The sequence below is a fragment of the Polyodon spathula genome, chromosome 57 (assembly GCF_017654505.1).
Source record: "Polyodon spathula isolate WHYD16114869_AA chromosome 57, ASM1765450v1, whole genome shotgun sequence".
Classification (NCBI taxonomy): Eukaryota; Metazoa; Chordata; class Actinopteri; order Acipenseriformes; family Polyodontidae; genus Polyodon; species Polyodon spathula.
The window spans coordinates 216,724-235,405 of record NC_054590.1 but is presented as its reverse complement, the minus strand read 5'-3'; the positions used below and the strand labels follow the sequence as shown (position 1 = coordinate 235,405).

At 39.4% G+C, this 18,682-nt stretch overlaps 1 protein-coding gene across 1 annotated transcript; it reads left to right on the top strand.

The window, feature by feature from the left end:
* Positions 1-2,053: 2,053 nt before the first annotated feature.
* On the top strand, positions 2,054-13,029 carry LOC121307544 (synaptotagmin-13-like). Its single transcript, XM_041239733.1, has 6 exons — positions 2,054-2,719; positions 6,175-6,397; positions 7,529-7,666; positions 8,107-8,408; positions 10,813-10,936; positions 11,718-13,029. The coding sequence occupies exons 1-6, from the start codon at positions 2,543-2,545 to the stop codon at positions 12,020-12,022; spliced, it is 1,269 nt and encodes a 422-aa protein (XP_041095667.1). The 5' UTR covers positions 2,054-2,542; the 3' UTR covers positions 12,023-13,029.
* The last annotated feature ends 5,653 nt before the right edge of the window (positions 13,030-18,682 follow it).

Genomic DNA, 18,682 nt, shown 5'->3' with positions numbered 1-18,682 from the left:
GTGTGTGTGTGTGTGTGTGTGTGTGTGTGTGAATCATTGCATCAATGTTTTGAGTATTGTAACTGTTCATTTAAAGTATTTTAAAACGAAAATCATCTTTTACAAACAGCACTCCTGTTGAATAAACATTTGGATTAGCTTTTGACGTGAATGAAAAGCAGTACACAAAACAAACCCAATAACCCTCTTACTCGGACAGCAGCCAGTACTTCTGACAGTGCCTCTTCCACAGCGGGTTGTGATTCGAGAGTTCCTGAAGCCTACGACTGACATGACTGCAGCTGGAGATCAAACACATTTAGAAAACCCTTAGAAAGATGTACAACCGTAATCAGGTTTTACCATGGCCATACAATTCACTTACACACACTGTATATATCGTAACGATGTCCTGTCACGATCTCTGTAAGCACGTGATGTAATTTAACCAGGGAAATAAAATCCGACGTACGCTCGTATTTTGAATGGGATCTGCACACTGGAAATAAAATGTCAACAAAAGAACAGATCCGCTGAAATAAGACCTTTAATTAAATACAACACTAAATCAACGCCAATATGTTGGCAATTCAGTAAACCTAACATTGGTTTATTAATGACGAACACAAAACACGGTGATTTCTAACTCTTCAACTATTAATATAACGTACTCGTATACAATGCTGGTACAGTTACTCTATACGTGTTTTGCTCATAAACAAAAGTGTAACAGGTCGTGAACGGTATAAATATTATATATTTACAATAAAGACTATGACATATGCAAGGCCATAAGCAACAAAAATGCATGACAATGTAATAATCAAACACATAAATCTATCAGCTGTAAAAAAAAAAAAAAAAAAAAAAAAAAAAAAAAAGAAAACAACAAAAAAAAAAACAAGCACAACAAAACAATAATATGTTATGCTGTGGATGCCCGTCTCTGTCTCCAACGCTAATACGCTGCTATGGTTTTAGTTTGCATGTTCCCTTAGTGTCTCTGCTTGGAAACGTACCTGATTAAATCTTTAAAATCGAGAAACGACAAAATCAACAGCAAAGGATCTGAAGGTAAAATCTCCAAACTGAGCTCCGTGGACGTCGCCATCTTGGAACCTGGCGCACTCTGGCCACCCCCACCCCGCCGTGACGTCATCAGGAGGGGCTGCACCACGCTGCTTTGTTATCAAATACAGCGCACATGGGGAGTGGGGGCTGGTGCCGCCGAGATAAACGGGGCGCCCTGATGTTAAACTTGCAGGCTGACGTGACTTGGAAACTGTTTACGAGTTTTACAAGAAATAGAAACACCAGCGGTTTATTTCAATTTGTGGAAGTCTATTCAGAGAGTAAAAACGACATTTGGTCGAATACACCTTCTGAGATTTGGACGTTAATACTGTATTAGCAATGCCTTCTTATTGCAGGGGTCCAGTGGTTATGTTTGTACAGTCACCTACCTCGGCCAACTGAATTCACACATACTTCAATCCAATCAAACAATTGTTCCTAGCCACAAGCCCGCAAGGCATCTCATAACATCATGAGCAGTCAGAAATAAGACTGTGCAGCTGCTCTGCTTAACTGTATCTGCATGTCTAGTTATGTTGCCCTGTTAACACCAGGTGGCGACAGTGATAGTAAAAGGTGACCGTGTTAAGATGTTCCCGGTACGTAGGAGTTCAGGAATGATCAGCCATGTTTCTTTACGTGTTGGTTTAAAGAGTCTTCTCTATCTTTTAATGAGCTAAACAGTAGATTTAATAACACTGACTTAATGCTTGCCTGTAACACACGGTTAACAATGGAGTTAGTTTTGTGTGACAGTGTTCAGCATGCTGCTGTTGGTTATTGTACTCTAGTGATATGATAAGGCCAATCTAAAGATCAGCAGTCAGAACAGAGATATAGACTATCAGCAGTAGAATGGAAGTGATCTAATAGAACAGAGATGCGTAATATTCTGAGCAGGTCTCCAGGCAGCTGGGTAGGAGCACATCACAGTGTATTGCAAGACAGCAGGTAAGGCTGATTCACACAGCCCTCATTCTATCTGCTTGGAGTTGAGCAGTGAGTGAGGTTAACATAGCATGTGGGTATTCCTTCCTACTCCTTCCTTATTTATTTACTTATTTTTACAGTGCATAGGCTTTTGTAAGGGTTAACGTTTTGAGTGTAAAGACCTGCCTCCCTTATGACATCACTAGGCTGTTACACATCACTATCCCCAGAGATGCGCAGAGAAAGAGGGAAGGGGGAGAGGGAAGAAGAAAAGCATCAATGAAACTGCCTTCATTCTGTTCCAGCAGTGTCACAGCCTCCACGCAGCTCAGGCTTGTAAAAAAAAAACATTTATTCAAGCAGACCGGGAGAGCTGCTTGGGTTCAGGCTCAATCTGCATGCAGTGGTGTATCTAACTCTCATACTACTGTAGAGCTGGGTATATATTCCTGTACAAAAACATTTTGGAAAGGGCTGGTCTTTCTGGGATGGCAGGGGCTCATTATATAATGTGGATGAAGCATTAGGGAGAGAGATCTATTTCAAGAGCCTTTCTAAAATGATTTTCTCAGCCCCTGTCATTGCCCTTGGAGCCACTTTGGGGACAGCGTCGGGTATCCTTGCTATCTGTGGACTCTCGCTCCTCTGCAAGTCTTACAAAAAAGGAATCTCAGAAAAAGACCAGGAATCGGAATTGGAAAAGACCCAACCCAGTGTGGTCCATTGTGCACAGCAGGTAAAAAAAAACCCCATTGAAGACTAAACTTTGTTGTGTTTTTGTTCTTCTTTCTATTTAATATCCTGTGAAACTGTTACTGGCATAGTGGCATTGATCTACGCTGTGTATGATTTTTTTTAGCAGTACTTTATGATATAGAGTCAAAAATCTGTATTAAAAAGTAAAAACATTGGCAAAATCTCACGTTTGAAACATCATGACAATGTAACAGTTTGCCTTATACAGTATATTAATGTTTCACGGCATTCCAAATAATGCAGTATTCTAGAATAATTTTGAGAACAAGGTTATATTGAAACATATACAAAGAACAAAGAGAGTGATGTGTCTGAGTGAACTGAATTAATCCTGTGAGATATGCACACTGCACTATTAGGAACAGTCTCAGAGAGTATGGGGCTATGCTGGTTCAAAACCTGGTGAAGCAGGTGAAATACATTTTACTACTTTTAAACTCCCACTTTGCAGTAACATTCTCCAGTCAAATGACTTGTCTGTATTACAAACCATGCATTCATTCTAACATGACATACATTGATCTAGTTGCTATATAGCTGTTCTGGGCTTCATAAACCAGGCTTACCATTAAGAAACCTTGGAAGATACTTCAGAATGTCTTCTCCGTTTAAGAAAACAAATGGGACTCCTTTTAATTATGGCATCCACCAGGTGAAACTCTTCACAACTTTGTGAAAATCCCATTGAAGTGAAATATCACCTTAAACAAAAAAAAAACAAAACAAAAAGTGCTTTAGTACAGTAGCAGTAACACAATGACGCAAGTGTATGTGTTCAGCTTGAATTCATTTGAGGGTTAACCCATTAAGTGCCAAACTAACTGTATTTATGTAATTTGATGCATTACATTTAGACTTCACTATTGCAGTTAACATAAATCAGAGTAAGTTGTCATCAAAATATAGTTAAAGAGAAAATCAAAATAACAATTAAGATGCCAGTTAAAAATGCTCCAAAAAATTACAAAGTAGCCTTTACTAAAATGAGGACAATGGCATTTAAAAAAAAACAGTTACATCTTTTAGAAGAGCATGATCTGGAGTCTAATTTAACAACCAATACTTCATCTTGTAATATTTCTGTGGGACATCATTATTAAAACTGATGTAATTAATCATTTCATTACAATACGCAGAATGCAGAGTAGATTCAATTACCCTGATAGCAGAATCAACAGAGTCATTTCTTTGAAAGAGCTGATATATAACTAGCAGGATATTTTAGTTTTTGATTTTGGTGTTAAAAATTTTGTAGAAGAATGCAAAATTAAAAAAAAAATGTCTGAGGTATATTTAAAATATAAAGGTATATTGTAGTTAAAAACTAACAGTTGTTGCTCTATAATATACCTTTAAACAGGTTCTACATAACCCTTGCTATTCTTTGATGGAACTCACACTTACAGAAGTCACAAGCTTTTTCCTGGATCTTACCAGTTCTAGGGAATGTCTCTATTTAGCTGCAAAATGGTCTCCCTGTCTCAGTCGGAAAACAGATCTGACTATAATTACCAATCAACAGCTTTTGCTTCTTAGTCCTTAAATAAGGAGACTGTAAATACAGAGAATTACAACACAGCAATGCATGTGTAAACAGACATTAGCATCAGCTGCTATATCATTACCATGAACAGCTTTACGATTACAACCGCGGTAAATCAAACAGAAAACCCTCCATCCTTTATATTTCTGACAGTTTTTTCATTGCGAGATGTGGAAGTCAAGTGGTGAGCTGATATAGTGTATTGATGTGATAAGACTCTATGTGACAACACCAGAATTTAGATAAAAATATATATTATTTGACAATGCAGAGAAAAACTACAAGTTGCTTATTAGCAACCTGACAACTGAAACAAATTCAAACTGGAACTGTTACTCCCATTGATCAGAGTCCCCAAATGGATACTGATGCATTATTTTTGGCTACCAGAATGCATGTCCTTGTGGCTATGCCAGTAGCCGTGTTGTACACCTACCATTCTCCTGAAGCCTTTTGTATGAAGAAACTCCATTGTTGCAGATCGGCACAGTAGCTTATTACAAAACAAAAGAAAAGAGATTGCCAGCACAGATTGAATTTTAAGACATTCTTTTATCTTTCCTGACCTTTCATGAGCAGGAAAAGACACACTCAGAGTGCCCTGCCTGGTTTGATTCAGTGTAAGCCAATGCCGCTGTTTGGATTTTGTTGTTGTGGGGTGCACATATTGTGGGGTGTTTGCACCCCACAGCCCCACACTATAACGCTGTGGTTTTTAAGGGATTTTCAATCAATTTCTTTCAACGCAAAATGCCTGGCTCTGCTTAGATCTATTAAAAAAAAAATCTCACATTTCATTCTTGCGTCCCTTTAATGTATATTAGAAATAATGTATATTCTTTTAAACACGTGAGGATTGTATATTGCATCTCAAAGGCTTTCTCCTGGATACATTTTTTTTAAATGAATACATTATTCATAAATTTGTCCCTATAATCAGATTTGAAAAAGATAAAATATGCATATTTCGTATTATCAATCAGTTTGTATACCATGTGTAAGAAACATAATACGGTGATGTTTTAATGATGCATTAATTCAAGGCATCATTAAAATGTTGTACCTTATGAATATGCACTTGTTGTCGTTTTTAAGGCTAGTCTTTTCCCCTGCTGGGACTGCAGCTGTCATTAATGATGAAGCACGATTCTGATCAGCAATGCAAACACTGGCCCACTCAAAGGGTCTGGAAGTGAAGAAGCTACCATGTGAGCAAACAGTATTCTGTATGGATACACAGCGTTATAGAAAACTATACAAGCACCGGTATTAGCACTGTCTGTAAAGGGGAAAGATCCACTATTCAATATTTACTGTTCAATATCAGCCTTTTTGATTTAGCACATCTGCAAAAGTACTATGTATGCTATGCACCTTTCACTTAGATGCCCTTATCTTTTGCTTTTGTTTGTTTGAAATTATTAGATAGATACATAGATAGACAGACAGACAGATAGATAGATAGGTAGATAGACCAAAGACCCTGCAGTAACATTCTGAACCCCACAGTAAATTTGCTGAAATAAATGCCACCTCCCAGAAAATACTAAGCATTACAGAGCTCTTTGTTCTTAATTTAACAGCTGGGTGGACAAAGGCACTAAGAATCCTGACATGCCCCAGAGTCGCACAATAAATCAGTGGCTGAGAAAGGATAGTTCCAAATCTGTCGGGTGCTTTACATGCATCCGAGTGAAGAATGCTCTCGTGATAATATAACAGGGAGCTACAGGTACGTGTCAAATGCTACACAAGAAGACACACACATTGCACTTGGTGAACTTGGAGGATTGCTAAATTGTGCTGTGCAATTTGTCTGCAGTGTGAGGGCTTGACAGTGAATACAAGCACATTGTGATACATTCATTTTTTCTTTTCATTTTCATTCTCAGTTCAGCGTTAAGAAGTCCACAGAGCCCATCCAGCCCAGGACTCTGTTAAAGTTTCCCAGAATCTACAGGCCCAAACCCTTGGTGACATCATCGGAGGTGATCAACTCCACAGACAACACCTTGGAATCAACAGACAAGCCTTCAGCTGAAAACACAGCAGAGCCTGACCACAGTTGCCTAGCAACTGATGGCTCTGAAGAGGTCTTTATCATCCCCAGGCAAGGTAAAGCAGATTGGGGTTGAGATACAACATGGTTCATTCCACTGGTGATTAAAATGCACACGCCCTACAAAACTAAAAACCTTTTCTTTTCATTCATATTGGGAGTAAAGGGCAGCTGCAAGTCGTAAGCAGTAGAAAGGTTGCCAGCAGGATGCTCTTCTCCATTCAAAGGGCATTGAAAGTCTTAATTCATAAACTGGTAGTGCGACCCAGGTGAATTTTATTTCACCTGATAGACATTTCAGGCTTGGGGGACGTCAAAGTATTACATTATCAAGTTTACAATTTTTAACAAGCAGCTTGAATCAGCTGAAATAGATCTCCATCTAGGACAGTTCAGGCTTTTCAACTCACATCGCAATGCATTCTGGTACGTTTTGCCATCACAGCAGGACTACACTTACCAGAATGCATTGGGGTGTAAGTTGAAAAGTCTCAACTGTCATACACTGTCCTAGTGTACATGGAGTCATTTGATAACCTGTTTCTATCCATATTATTTCAATACAGACATCGTTGGGGAAAAAACTAGGTGTACAGTCACTGTATCAGTTAGGCTAACAACAAGGAGTACAGTTAAATCCAGGGATGGCGTTTCTCCAACCAATATCCTGGTTGGCATCTTCCTGTCTTTCAGAGGTCAATAGTCCTGCAGCCCCTGGCTGGGCTAATATCTCAACATCCCTCATTTGAGAGTGAGATCATGGCTTACATATACTGTGCTGTGAGTCCTTCATAAGTCTATTATCAATCAGACTCTGTTTTAAAAGTACGCTAATCAATGCTGGGATTTTTTTTTCCAGCAGCTCCAGACTCGTAGCTGTAATTGTAGTACAGTTTAATAATGCAGCGATGGAGTGCTAATCTGTTTTACGATTTTAAAACAGGTGTTTCAAGAAATATCATCACCTTATGGGTTCAAGAAGGGGTGGGCAAAGTTGGCTCTTCCAGTCCTGGTCTTTGTTCCAACCTGGTTCTAAATTGTTTAATTGAACCAATTAAACCTCCATCCAGACCTTAAACTATATCATTATACCATTTTACCTGTAAACCGGGAGTGGAATGACCCTCCAGGACCGGGTTTGCAAACCAATGGGTTTAAGATACCAGTGTTGTCTTTCAACATTGCAGATTCCAAGGAAGCTCTTGCCTTATCTGGGGATCTGAAGAAAGAAACAGAAGCCGACAACACAACCCCGAATCCGAAGCTACACTTCTCTCTCCAATACAACACCCAGACATTAGAGCTACATGTCACAGTCATCGAAGGTAAAGCAATAAATGCATACATGTACAGGAGAGACCAACTACAAAGGGTTCATTATTTGCAAGTTTTGATCTTCATTAAATTGAGGGGAGACAAATACTTCTGAATCCTGGTAACTGTTCCACAGATTTCACGACTTCCCTAACATTTATCCATTGTTGTGTAATATGTAGTTCCTTGTGAAAATTCCCATTTCTGAAAGAATAGTGTAAATGTAGATTTTTTTTTATCATTAAAAATAAATACATCAAACGTTGGACATAAAAATTGGAAATATTCCACAATTTATTGTTTTTCAGGTAAGCATTTAAATATTTAGTTGTATAATACCTCTAGAGAAAAACATTTTTTTCTGCTTTAATAAATATTATGTTTAATCATGGAATATCTTGAAATATCTTTAGACTAATTGGCCTTATTTCTATGCTGATTCTCTTTGCAGCTGAGAACATCAGCGAATTGCAGGGCCACGATTGCTACATCACTGGACACCTGACCACTAAGTCTGGAAGGAGGGAGTCCCTGACGTCAATCCGCCGCGTGACGCCCCACCTGCTGTGGGAGGAGACCTTGGTGTTTCCACTGCCAGAGGGCTACGGGATCGAGGGAGAGATCACCCTGTCCCTCTTCAACTGTGACAAGTTCTCCCGACACACTAATACGGGAGTGATGAGGTTCAAACTGGCTGACGTGGGCATGCTGTCAGACGCAGACTGCTGGGTGGACCTGCAGCATCCCAAACAGGTCCACTGTTCATTAGCATTGTGTATCTATTCATTTATACAGTGTAGGAATACAGCTGTGGCTAAAAGTCTTTTTGCTTCATAAAGTCGAATGAAAACCAGCTGAATAATGTGACGGTAGCATATTGAATAATACCAAAACTGTACATATAAGGCTGTAATTCTATTGAGGGTTTCTGATGACACTGATAAAACAGGAGAGCTAGCGTGGTGTCACCAGAAACCCTCGATAGAATTACAGCCTTATCACGCACAGTTGAGTGTACATTATTCCTTATATTATTATAGGAGATGCAGAAATTGCCATTTTGTCGGAGGGAGCGTACTGTAAGAAAAGGGAAAGGGTTAAAAGCTTTTCTTTCAGACAAGATCAGAATTCAGAATCACAGACTTTCACAGATGCTCTGGGGGACACGTGGAGCCAAAAATATTAGCTGCCTTCTGCTTCCAAGGCTATTTAATTATAACACTTGAGAGAGGAGCTCCCGCGCTTTAGAGGGAGGGAATCTTTAACAAATATTATAGCAAGACTACATCTTTGTTAATGCACCCAGCAGCCTGCAGTACCTGAGCTATGCAGGAGGTTAATAAACAGGAGCCTCAGCTGCAGAACTGCGCTGTCTTTCCAGCAGGCAGGGCTGCTGTGAGGGAGAGGAACCTGCGTCATGAGAGACCCAGGAGAGGAGAGAGCTACCAGGGCTACTGCAAGGGTCGGGAGAGGGGGAGGGGTGGAGGGATGGAGATAGAGAGAGAGAGAGAGAGAGAGAGAGAGAGAGAGAGAGAGAGAGAGAGAGAGAGAGAGAGAGAGAAAACACTTGAAGATGTACCACAGAGGATATCAGTAATGTATAGGGCTCTATACCAAAAATATTCCTTTCTATATTTATAGAATGTGCTTCACCACTAAATAGATAAAAGTCAGCCCTACATACAGTAGGGGCAAATACGAAATTGGTGTTTTTTTGTTTTTTTTTGTTGTTTTTTTGCAAAGTGTTCTAATAAAAAAAACATTTTTCTGTCATATTAAAGAACACTCACTCTCATTATTTATCCTCCACAGCTTATAAATCACACAGGTTTTGTAATTAGTACTGTGTCAGCCTCCGTTGCAGTAAGGACCATGGATCTAGAAACTCAATCATTGTACAGATGCCAGATGCCAAGTGTGTGTTCACAGAGCTCAACGGGTGCCACACAAAAAGCACAAATGAATTGGTTTGCCTCTTTCTTGACTGATTCTCAAAGACAGATATTGATACAAGCAGCACTCGTCACCCTGCTGTGAGTTGTTCCCTTAGAGCATTGGTTTGCTCTTCTCTGCCGATGTACAATTCAATTTTCATCAAAGTCCATCAGCGTGAACCTCCTACTGAAATATGTATAGCCCAGCTCTTAGATATAAATTCAATAAAAACCTACTTGGGATGTGGAGATTGATGGATTGCCACAAAAACAGAATTAGAGGGTTCTTTCTTCTGCTCTTGGAGTGTGATTTCTGTCATCCTAGATCTGAAGACGTTTCCCTCGGTGCTTGAGAGGTAACTGATAGCTATCGGGGAAAAAAATAAAATCTACCAGGTTTTAAGCACCAGGGGGCTGTCAGGGTGAATCTTTTCACTTTGTTCTGTCACCGCAAAAAATGCAAGGGATTGTGTGCACTTAGTACTAAACTGTAATAAGCCTGAATAACACAAAATTTCAGTTCCTTGATCTCCAAGTGGTGTGTCCTGTTGTCAAGGTGACAACCCTGAATTTGCATGCATTGCGCACTGGATCTAACTAATGTTTGCTTTAGTTCAGCAGTGGCAAAATACTCTTGATGCATAATGATGTGTCAGTTATGAACTACAGGGCTCATCGAGTATATGATTAGATAACAAACAAGTCAGGTATGTTGTACTAGCAAGGGAGGCTGTTGTATTTGCACCCTTTAGCTATACAGTAGGTATTACAGGACAAGAGATCTGAACTTTAATTTCTTGGATTTTAATTAAAAAATCGTCAGTAGGAGCGGCTTCCTGACCTTCCTGTACTTCCACACAATCAGCCTCAAGGAGTCTTTTCAGAAGCTGTTTTTGCTGGAATAGTTAATAAGGAGGGCAAATAATAATGCCCTGAGCAGAAACAGCAGTAGAACAAGAATTAGGAAAATGCAGAATATACAAAGAAAAGTACCCGCCCCAAACCTACAGTAGTAAATGGGAATATCACAAATTCAACGGAATTAGAAAGTGTGATGTTACATTTTTTGTGTGAGATGTAGTTTGATTTTCCACGGATTCTGATTTTGGACAAGCTTCTGAATAATGTTCTTTATCTCTCTCACACACGCGCACACACACACACACAGCATCAGGCTGCAGGCTAATTGATTAACAGCAACTTCTCTGGTGTTCTGTTTTTAGGATCCTGCCGTTTCTGTGGGCGAGATTCTCCTCTCCATCAGCTACCTCCCGGCTGCAAACAGACTGGGTGTTGTGGTCATGAAAGCGAGAAGCTTGCAGTCAGACAAGCTGAAGGATGTGATCGGTGAGTCCAAGTGTGCAGCGTGCTGCTCTCTGATGTGACCGACCTTTGTAAGGCAGATACGTGTTTTTTGCTGGGCAGGAATTAAGAGGTGTTCGGACAAAGGAGAGCTTACTGAAAATCTGAACTATACTGAGTTTTGTGTGGACACTTGATCAAAACTATAAGGCAGAGTCAAGTATATAAATGATTCAACTAGTGCCTTAATCAGTGTAGTGGTGGGCAGGAGATACACTGCCATTGTAACTGATGGACCATATGAAAGTCATCGCTTCAGTTTGGTAAGAGTAAAGTTTGAATAAAGGATGTTATCTATTGCAATAGGATACACTAATATTTCAAACAGTTTCTTCAAAGTTTCTTCAAAGATCAAAACATTTACCCTATTACACACTGAAGCATTGTGCATCCAGTTTACCATTGTGCATCCAGAAACTGTTTGCATACAGAGCAGGAATTCACATGATGCATTTCTATTTGGACCCATGCAGTAGAGTAGTTTACATCGTAAGATGCTTGAAAGATCTTCAGACATTAGCGTTGTAATAATATAGGGTTAAGCATCCCACTCTCACACCATGCCTTGATATGTACACAGCTCAGGCCAGGGTTGGAGAGCAAAAGAAACAGCTTCACTGGCAAAGCAGCACAGACCATGAACAATTGCCCAGCATTGCTATTGGTTGGGATGTTTAACCCTATATTATGACAATATTTCAGTGCGGGATTAATGCAGTTTAGGTTGTCTAATAATGCTCAGAACACGCCCTGTTGGGTTTTTCAGATTTGTCTGTGAAGCTGGCTTTAAAGCATCAGTCCACGAAGCTGAAGAAAAAGCAGACGAGGAGGGTGAAGCACAAGATGAACCCTGTGTGGAACGAGATGATGATGTTCGAGGTTCCCCACGAGCTGCTGTCCCAGTCCAGCTTGGATCTGGAGGTGCTGAACCAGGCCTGTGTGGGGGACGTCCAGTCGCTGGGGCACTGTGCTGTCGGGATGCAATCGACAGGTACCGGGCTCCAGCACTGGCAGCAAATGCTGATTAACCCCAGGAAACAGCTTGCCATGTGGCACCCTCTGTATGAGTGAGAACACCCAGGAAGAGCCCCAGCAGAGACTCACACTACTGCAAAACCACAATGAAGATTCATAGCAGTAGGGGTTTACACCAGAAATAATATCATTCACATACTCCCAAATCAAACTAAATACCATCACAAATAATAATCATCTATCTATCTATCTATCTATCTATCTATCTATCTATCTATCTATCTATCTATCTATCTATCTATCTATCTATCTATCTATCTATCTATCTATCTGTGTGTGTGTGTTTGTGTGTGTGTATTACGTACAGTCTTATATCCACATCTGTAAAATTGATGAAGTTGTGAATACTGTTTACCATGCTGTATTTTTTCCAAACACAACCCCACAAAGGAATGCATAGGCAAGATTTATAAAGATCTCCTACGTACTACTAAAAAGTAAGAAAAAGTAATTTATCAGAACAGGCTTTAGCCTCATCCTGGGTTTATCCTGTGAATTTCAGTCAGCAGGTTGAGTTTTACCCAAAGCATTCCTCTCCACACCAAGACCAGATCTTTAAATTAGCAAGCGAGTGCACTGAATCACCCCGTCATTCACCCTTCACCCTTGACGCACCAACCTTGATTGATGGACCAGTAACATTTCAAGGGGACTCAATTGAAAACAGTGTTCTTTACTATAGCTTGGATAATACTGAGCATTTAATAGTGTTCTCCAGCTCGTGGTATGCATATAGCACAATGATCCTGTTAAATAAATACTGGTACCTATTCCTGCATGGATATTATACAATGTCATGCAAAATATATATCACATTCTAAAGACAAAGCACAATATATGTATGTTTAAAATTGAAACTGCATGGACTTTTGAAAACTGTTAGCTTGATAACAGTACAACTATTGTATAATGCAGATGTAAGCAGTGCTGCTGTCATTCCAATAAATGCTGTGTTTGTTGTTTTTTTTTTAAATTCAGAAAGGTCTTATTTTTTAATGACTAGCATATTCAATAAAACTTGTGGGATACAACGTCATACAAAGTGAAACATTGTGCATTCCTAAATTTGGTGCAGCATATGAAAACTGCTTTATGGTTTGGAAGCTGTACACACAATAAATTAACCAAACTGCATTCTGGCTGCAGCACAGAAACCAGGACCAGAGGACACAGTTGGAAATGCTGTGCAGACAGAGGAGACACTTCACACAAAGAGCAGTGAGGCTATGGATTGGTTACCTAGCAGTCTATTCTGAAGCATTGGGATTCTTTAAGACCTGATCAATGCTATTAGGAATCAGATGCTGAATGGTTAATTTCTTCTGTTCTTATAACAATAATTCCAAGTCTAAGTGATTCATGTTATTAGGAAAATGGGTGTTCATCACTGATTTTACTGCATTTTCACGAAGGAAATATCGCTGTACAATACACATTGATAAATAATTGCACATTGCAATATGCAGGATTGTTTTAACCTCACCTATCCGCCTCACACTGCTGCTAAGTGACATTTGAAACCGATAAATGTTTTTAAAAAAGTTATTGCTGCCCGTTTGGAAAGTATTATAATTATTTTTTTAAGTGTTTGTTTCTTGCAGCCTTGCGCATTGCTTCGTGAGTCATTAGCCAGGGAGAGGGAGAAAGGAACGTTTCCCGGGTAACCATCAAGAACACTTACTCTGATTAGTCACCAGGCAAGGACAGCAGAGTGTGTGGAAGAGAAAACAGCAAGCCTTACTCCTGGCGCTCCTAATGAAAGAGCACGCTTGTTGACCCGCTGTATTATCATAATTTATTCATTCACTCATTATATCAAGGAAATGAATGATTTCATTGAAGCTAAAAATGAGTGTGTGCAGGCGGGCAAAGACGAAAGCAGAGGATCTAAAGAGATTTCAGATGAGATGTCTGTGGCTATATGGTGCTGAAAGGATTAAACAGAAATTCAGAAATACAATACACATTTTATATAATCGGATGCAAGTACCAGTTTGTGTGTGTGTGTGTGTGTGTGTGTGTGTGTGTGGTGTGGTGTGTGTGTGTGTGTGTGTGTTATATATATATATATATATCTCTTATATAATATGCACCACACAATATTAGCTCTATGTATATACCCAGTGTCGTATTATTGTCACAATAATATTGTGTATGTCTGGAGTTGGTTTTGAGCACTACCAGTTCCAGATTTATTATATAATTAAATGAAACCCCATTGTGGCTAAAACCACTTTCCCTTTAAGATGTGATTATATTTGAATGTGACAGTACTGCTGTTATGTACATATTTTAACAATCCTATTATTTTACATACATAGATAGAAAGCTATAAAAGTGCTGAAAGAAAGAAAGAAAGAAAGAAGCTGGAATCCTTCTACAGGATTCGCCATGGTGCTTCTGTAGTTTTTTTAAGCCCTACATTCTTTCTTCATTGACCCATTATACCATCATTATTAAATGCTGCTGTGGATGATTGGCCTAAAATCTGTGGTCTCCAACTGAGTAGCTTGGAATTAACCTTGGGACAGATGAGTATCCACAGAACATGGGGCTGAAGGGATGCTGCACAGTATATGTATTTTTTTAATTAAGACAATAAATGTTTCTGGCTTGACCGCACACCATCAATCAGTTTTGGAAAGCTGCTGTGGATTTCTTGGCCTGTATCTGTGCCACTGAGTAAACTGGAATTAACCTTGGGGAGAGTGATCCAGAGAGAGGCTGCAGGACCAGGCTGATCACAGCACTCTTGGAATTAACCCTTGGGGAGAGGGATCCAGAGAGAGGCTGCAGGACTGGGTTGATCACAGCACTCTTGGAATTAATCATTGGGGAGAGGGATCCAGAGAGAGGCTGCAGGACTGGGCTGATCACAGCACTCTTGGAATTAACCCTTGAGGAGAAGGATCCAGAGAGAGGCTGCAGGACTGGGTTGATCACAGCACTCTTGGAATTAACCCTTGGGGAGAGGGATCCAGAGAGAGGCTGCAGGACTGGGTTGATCACAGCACTCTTGGAATTAACCCTTGAGGAGAAGGATCCAGAGAGAGGCTGCAGGACTGGGTTGATCACAGCACTCTTGGAATTAACCCTTGAGGAGAAGGATCCAGAGAGAGGCTGCAGGACTGGGCTGATCACAGCACTCTTGGAATTAACCCTTGAGGAGAAGGATCCAGAGAGAGGCTGCAGGACTGGGTTGATCACAGCACTCTTGGAATTAACCCTTGAGGAGAAGGATCCAGAGAGAGGCTGCAGGACTTTCTTGATCACAGCATCTGTGCCACTGAGTAAACTGGAATTAACCTTGGGGAGAAGGATCCAGAGAGAGGCTGCAGGACCAGGCTGATCACAGCACTCTTGGAATTAACCCTTGGGGAGAGGGATCCAGAGAGAGGCTGCAGGACTGGGTTGATCACAGCACTCTTGGAATTAATCATTGGGGAGAGGGATCCAGAGAGAGGCTGCAGGACTGGGCTGATCACAGCACTCTTGGAATTAATCCTTGGGGAGAGGGATCCAGAGAGAGGCTGCAGGACTGGGCTGATCACAGCACTCTTGGAATTAACCCTTGGGGAGAGGGATCCAGAGAGAGGCTGCAGGACTGGGTTGATCACAGCACTCTTGGAATTAACCCTTGAGGAGAAGGATCCAGAGAGAGGCTGCAGGACTGGGTTGATCACAGCACTCTTGGAATTAATCCTTGGGGAGAGGGATCCAGAGAGAGGCTGCAGGACTGGGCTGATCACAGCACTCTTGGAATTAATCCTTGGGGAGAGGGATCCAGAGAGAGGCTGCAGGACTGGGTTGATCAGAGCACTCTTGGAATTAACCTTGAGGAGAAGGATCCAGAGAGAGGTTGCGGGACCGGGCTGATCACAGCACTCTTGGAATTAATCCTTGGGGAGAGGGATCCAGAGAGAGGCTGCAGGACTGGGCTGATCACAGCACTCTTCACAGATTCCGGTCCTACTATTGTAATTGTACCGCTCTGATTTTAATAAACGATTCATATTTAGAATGAACAAGATTACTGCTTATTATTTATTGGCAGCAAAAACAACCCAGTATTAATAACATAGCAAATCTTGCTTTTTATTTAGGGTATATCAAATTCACATTCCATGCAGTCATTTTAAAGAAGCATGTGTAAAGTTATCCGACCGACATCTGGCGCGCATATATATATATAAATCTTAGGGGATACAATGTTGTCTTCAAGTCTACCTTTAATCTATGATGTTTGGCTTTTGGTTTTTGGGCATTTCTGCCGACAGCAACATCCATCTGTCATCCAGCAATGGAAAATATGCTTTATCTTGATTCAGATTGTAAAGCACTGGAGGCAAGAATGACGATACTGGTGATGATTAAGGCACTGGCTCCTAAACTGTGCTTCTTCGTGACACAATAGACGTCACTCTCAATCAAACCCTTACTTTGGCTGAAACATCTTTACCTTTAAGGCATGATTATTTCTTTACACATAAAAACACTTTCTGTACATCTAAGAAGAAGAAGGAGGATTATAATGCTATTACACTCAATGAGAATTGCAACATGTCACTTAAAGGGAATGCCAAAATCTACATTTTTAAAGTAAAAAAAAATGATGATTATTATTTATTAAAACAGAATATTAAACTACCGTGTAATTCTTCTACCCATGGGGTACACTGATATGGACAATGATTTACAGACAGACCACAGATGGTGAATTTGCAAAACATAACACTATGTAACACAATTTTTGTTCCTGGGTAGTAAGTGTTATTTCCTAATTGCTTATGCCTCAAAAGTATAGAAAATGGCTACTATTCCTCACAAACTTTGCTTTTGTGACCAGGACAGTGATATTTCAAAATATCACTATTTCCAATGGGAAAATGGGCAAATGTGTGTACTTTTCGTTCACATAAAGTCAGAAAAAAACAACATATGAATCCAAATTAACATGTATTTATACTAAAGTAATACAAAAATGACTACAAAAGATTTAGAAGTGAGTAGTTTTTCGAGATTTACAATTATACTGTAAATTTAATATTTAGTATAAATGCATGTTAATTTGGATTCATATGTTGTTTTTTTCTGACTTTATGTGAACGAAAAGACATATTTTGAAATATCACTGTCCTGGTCACAAAAGCAAAGTTTGTGGGGAATAATAGCCATTTTCTATACTTTTGAGGCATAAGCAATTAGGAAATAACACTTACTACCCAGGAACCAAAAAAAAAAAAATTGTTACACGGTGTAATCATTAAAAAAAAAAAAAAAAATTAATTAAAAATCCCAGAACGACACATAAATGGGTTTCAAAACTGGTTGTAAGGCATGTAAATTAAACAAACTGCTGAGCAAAGCTCTTAAAGCAGCATTACACTTGAGATTAAAACCCGATCCGTTTACAACTAGCTGCTCTGTCTGGCGTTGAACTGACTAACAGACCTGCCCGGTTAAACACTTAATTGATTTTACACCTGCCCTTGGAAAGGTGACATTCAGAATACATCCTTCAACTGAGTATCTGACTAGTGACTGAATGCATGCTGCGGTGTGATAAAAAACAAAGCAAAACAACCACACACACCACACAAATTGTATATTTTATATATGTATGTTTATTTTTTATTATACAAATCATTGATTTCATAAGAGATAATATAGCAATGTGATTTTTGCAGTCATACTTTTTATATATATATTTGTATATATTTATATAATCAATATAGCTCTATATGTCTCCAGTGTTAAATGTTTATTTTCTTTACACACAGGTACTGTAAAGCGCAGGCAGCAAATCCACATACATTTTAATGTGTTCATACAAACATTGCTCCTCTTATAAATTGAAGATATTCTGAAAATATGTAACAGGTTTGAAATGGAAGCTTCATATCATTCATACAAAAGAACAGTCATAAAATATAACTGACCCATTTATTTTCAAGAAGATTCTGAAATATCTACATTTGCAGCCTGGCTCATGCAAAAAAGAGATCATAACATCAAAGTCATAATTCATGGTTGTGATGTAAGAGCACTGAATTCTCACTTTCCCCTGACACTAACCCGCCACTTCAGGGGAAACACCTCAATATAATGTGGCCCTTATAATCAATAGCGTTATACAATAATTGCACAGCTGGAACATCATGGGACAGAATCAACATACTGCAGTATTTAAAGAAATAATACAGGTTTAGGTTTTGTACACGAATGTAGGTTAATAAAACAGTTAAACAATATTGTAGCTTTCATTTCACAAAATAAAAAGGAGAAAAAAAAAGAATCTTGCTAATATGTCTTTATATAGTCTCAAAGTAAATATCAAAAGGATTATAACTTTTCCATCAATGCCAAAGTATCTGTTCATGATAAATCTGCAATTAGCAAACAAGTCTTTACAAAAAAATGTGTGCACAGCCACCACACCCCAGCCCTAACCCATCATCACATAGAACAAATCAGATCAGTGGCACAGCCCTGATAAGCCAACATTTTTAGGGAGTATTATTCTTTAGGTACAAAGTTAACACACTTTAAGAAGAGCTCTTAATGACGATACAGACACTTGTATAAAGAACACATTAACTCATCGAAAACCCCACTGTGAGGCAATACTCCACCCAGTTATGGACAGGAATACCTGTTCTATTAATTATCTTAGCACTTACACAGAAAAGGATGTTT